Genomic DNA, 2,990 nt, shown 5'->3' with positions numbered 1-2,990 from the left:
TATCATCGGGACACGGTGATTTTATTCATAATTTTGATGCTGACATGTAGATAGGAGTTTGCAACAGGACGAGAAAATGCGACTAGATTGACAAAACTGAACGAAATAACCAAGCAACTGACACTGACGACTGAAAAAGAAGCATCGTCGAATTATTACGCGCAACCCGACCAGCTGTAGTGATGAACTCGGGGACAACGATTCCGGCAGGAGGAGATCAGCTCGATCCGGATTACGGAGGCATCGGTGGCTCTCACACCTTGAAGCTGAAGCTGAGGAGGAACTTGTTCAGGCCGCCCTTCCAGCCGCCGCCGCCCCGTTTCTTGCAGGGATTGCAGGTCGCGACATTCGCCAGCTCAGGCCGGCCGCCCTTGGCCATGGTGTCGCGCGCCGCCTTCTGCCAGAGCAGGAAGCTCCGGCAGCCGTTGAAGTAGATCTTCTCGTCGGCGCTGAGCGCTGCACACCACGGCGAGAAACAGATAAGCGAGGTTCTAACACAGAACAAACTAATAAACTGCTCGGATTGAACCGATCTGGAGTCGGGGGTGGCGTACCGTCGGATCCGCCGTTGGCGGTGTAAAGCAGGAAGCCGGCGGCGTCGGCACCGAGCAGAGGCATGCGGCCCTCGCGGGCGTAGCAGCGGAGCGCAGCCCGGATGAGGCCGGCGACCGTCTCCCCCTCGTCGATCAGGAACCGCAGCGGCCCGGCGCTGCCGAGCACGGTCACCGTCACCAGCATGCGCGCTCGGCCGCCGGACCCGGCCGGCGCCACCTTTCCGCGGGCGGACTCCGCCTTGCCCAGCTTCATCATCGTCGGCGGTAGAGCAACGGCCAAATCGGAACAAATCCAACTAAAATCAAAGAATTGCCTAACTTTCTTTTTTTCTCTCTGTTTTCTCGCAAGAAGAGGAAGAACTCACGACCAAAAAAAAAAAGAATCAGGCGGGAGAGTCGAGTCGAATCGAATCGACGAAATCCTGCGCCCGTTGCGCGCTCGTCGCCGGCGACGAGGCGTTCACGGGTCGAGGCCGATGCAGCGGTGGTGCCAGCCCTGCATGCAGCAACCGAAGCTGCGGAAGGAGGCCCTCTCCGGCTGCGGCGGGGAGGCGGGGGAGGTCGTGCGGGCTCCCACCATTCACAAGGCGTGCTCGTCTTCGCGCGGAAAGATCCGGTGATGGTCTGCGCTTCTGCGGCGGCCGGGTGGGGAGGAGAACGGCGCGGCGGCGCGGTTAGCTAGGTTGGTTGGGGGCTCAAGGGACGCGTGGCCGACTATATAAAAGCACAGGAAAGCGAAGCTGGGGATGAGGAGTCCAGCTCGGCGGCCGCGTGGTGGGAAGGCGATCTGAGCCGTTGGTTGTTGGTGATGGACGGCTGATGCACGGTCTACGGTGTCGACGCGGTCGGTGGTTCGGTATGAGGCAGGTTTTTCCCGGTCGCGTTACTGCTCGCTAGGGTTTTCGATCGCTTCGTCGTTGGACGGACCTCACCTGCCGTCTGCGTGACTGCGTCAGCTAATACTCTGCTTCAGTTGGATCGTAAACGGCTTTTCTGGATCTTGTTTGCTTGGGAGGTACGAAGAAAGTACACGCCTTGGCAACGTGCGTGATTGTCTCGCTTGTAGGGCCAGCTACAAAGGATTTGTATGCCACGACTCGACGATACTACGGCTGCGTTCGGCAGCTGAAGAAAGAGAGTGATTTTGTTTCGATTTTCGCGCGTACTTTTCTCAAATTACTAAACGGTGTATTTTTTATAAAAAATTTTTATAGGAAAGTTGTTTTAAAAATCTATATTAATCTATTTTTCAAATTTAAAATAGTTAATACTCAATTAATCATGCGCTAATGGCTCACCTCATTTTTCGTACCTTCCCAATCTTCTTAATCTCCTCCTCCTCAAACTCACCCTACTACCTTACTACCCAAGATAACCCCCATCCAATGCTCAGCATTAATATCGTCTGATAAATCTAGTGGTGATAAGCTATTATGATAAAAAGGATCGGATATGGTTAAATATTAGCTCTATCATATTTATTTTTATAATTTATTCTTGAAATCGGAATCGGAATTCTGGATATGAAAACAGAATCGAATACAGACGCGACACGAATACAAATCGAAACGAATAAGGTGACGAATATTAATTGAAATATAAAAACCCCTCAAACTAAGCATCACAAATCAACTAAGAAATATAACGGTGGCGCTAATATGCGCACTGCGCACGGAATATTAGTTCGAGCTCCGCACAACGCTCCCTCCTTCTAGTTTTCCCTTTTTTACCACCCTACCTTTCCTACGCATCCCACATTTTCTCCGTCCATTTTTTTTCGTTTTTTACCACCCACTTTTCGTATTTCTTTTTTCTCTTTTCCATCTCATCTTCATCAAAGAGCATGGTAAAATATTAACCATCCAGATTTTTCCATTTTTCATTCATTCTCTCCAGTTTTTCCGTTTTCGCGTTTAATAAAATATTTATCGTCTATTTTTTTTTCTTTCTGAGTTTTCTGTTTTTCCAGTGTCTCCCCACATTTCAAAAGTAACGAGTTTTCTATTTACTTCCAGCCTCCCATATCTGCTCATTCTAAAGTGACAAATTTACTCGCATGAATGTGTTTGATGAGTTTTTGTGCAAAAAAAAAATCATATAAGATATAATAAATTATTGAGCATTTAATTTTGTACGAAAATATTATCTGCCACCCAATTTTATTAAATATATACGAGACGTGTCTATATGACATGTGGGCCCAAAAAAATTAAATATCACGGTGTCCGAATATATTCAATATTGGGCTCGTTTTGTTGTATAATTTGAATAGAAAGTAATGGTTCAAATGGATTTTAAATCCGACGTACAATTCAAAAGATTGGAGCTATTAAAAGAAAAGAAATAAGCAGTGCTATCGTTACTACGTGAGCATGCATGGTCATTGGCTGTGGCGATTAAACATATGGGGCTCACTGTCATTAGACATGTTAATCA

General features: G+C 48.0%; 1 protein-coding gene across 1 annotated transcript; it reads right to left on the bottom strand.

The window, feature by feature from the left end:
• Positions 1-1,243, bottom strand: LOC4329181 (uncharacterized). Its single transcript, XM_015771912.3, has 2 exons — positions 555-1,243; positions 1-456 (listed from the first exon to the last, which is right to left on the bottom strand). Exons 1-2 carry the CDS (start codon positions 808-810, stop codon positions 254-256), a joined length of 459 nt encoding a protein of 152 aa, XP_015627398.1. The 5' UTR covers positions 811-1,243; the 3' UTR covers positions 1-253.
• Between the last annotated feature and the right edge of the window lie 1,747 nt (positions 1,244-2,990).

Source organism: Oryza sativa, chromosome 2, assembly GCF_034140825.1.
Source record: "Oryza sativa Japonica Group chromosome 2, ASM3414082v1".
In the NCBI taxonomy this organism is placed as follows: domain Eukaryota; kingdom Viridiplantae; phylum Streptophyta; class Magnoliopsida; order Poales; family Poaceae; genus Oryza; species Oryza sativa.
This window is presented reverse-complemented; position numbering and strand designations above follow the sequence as displayed.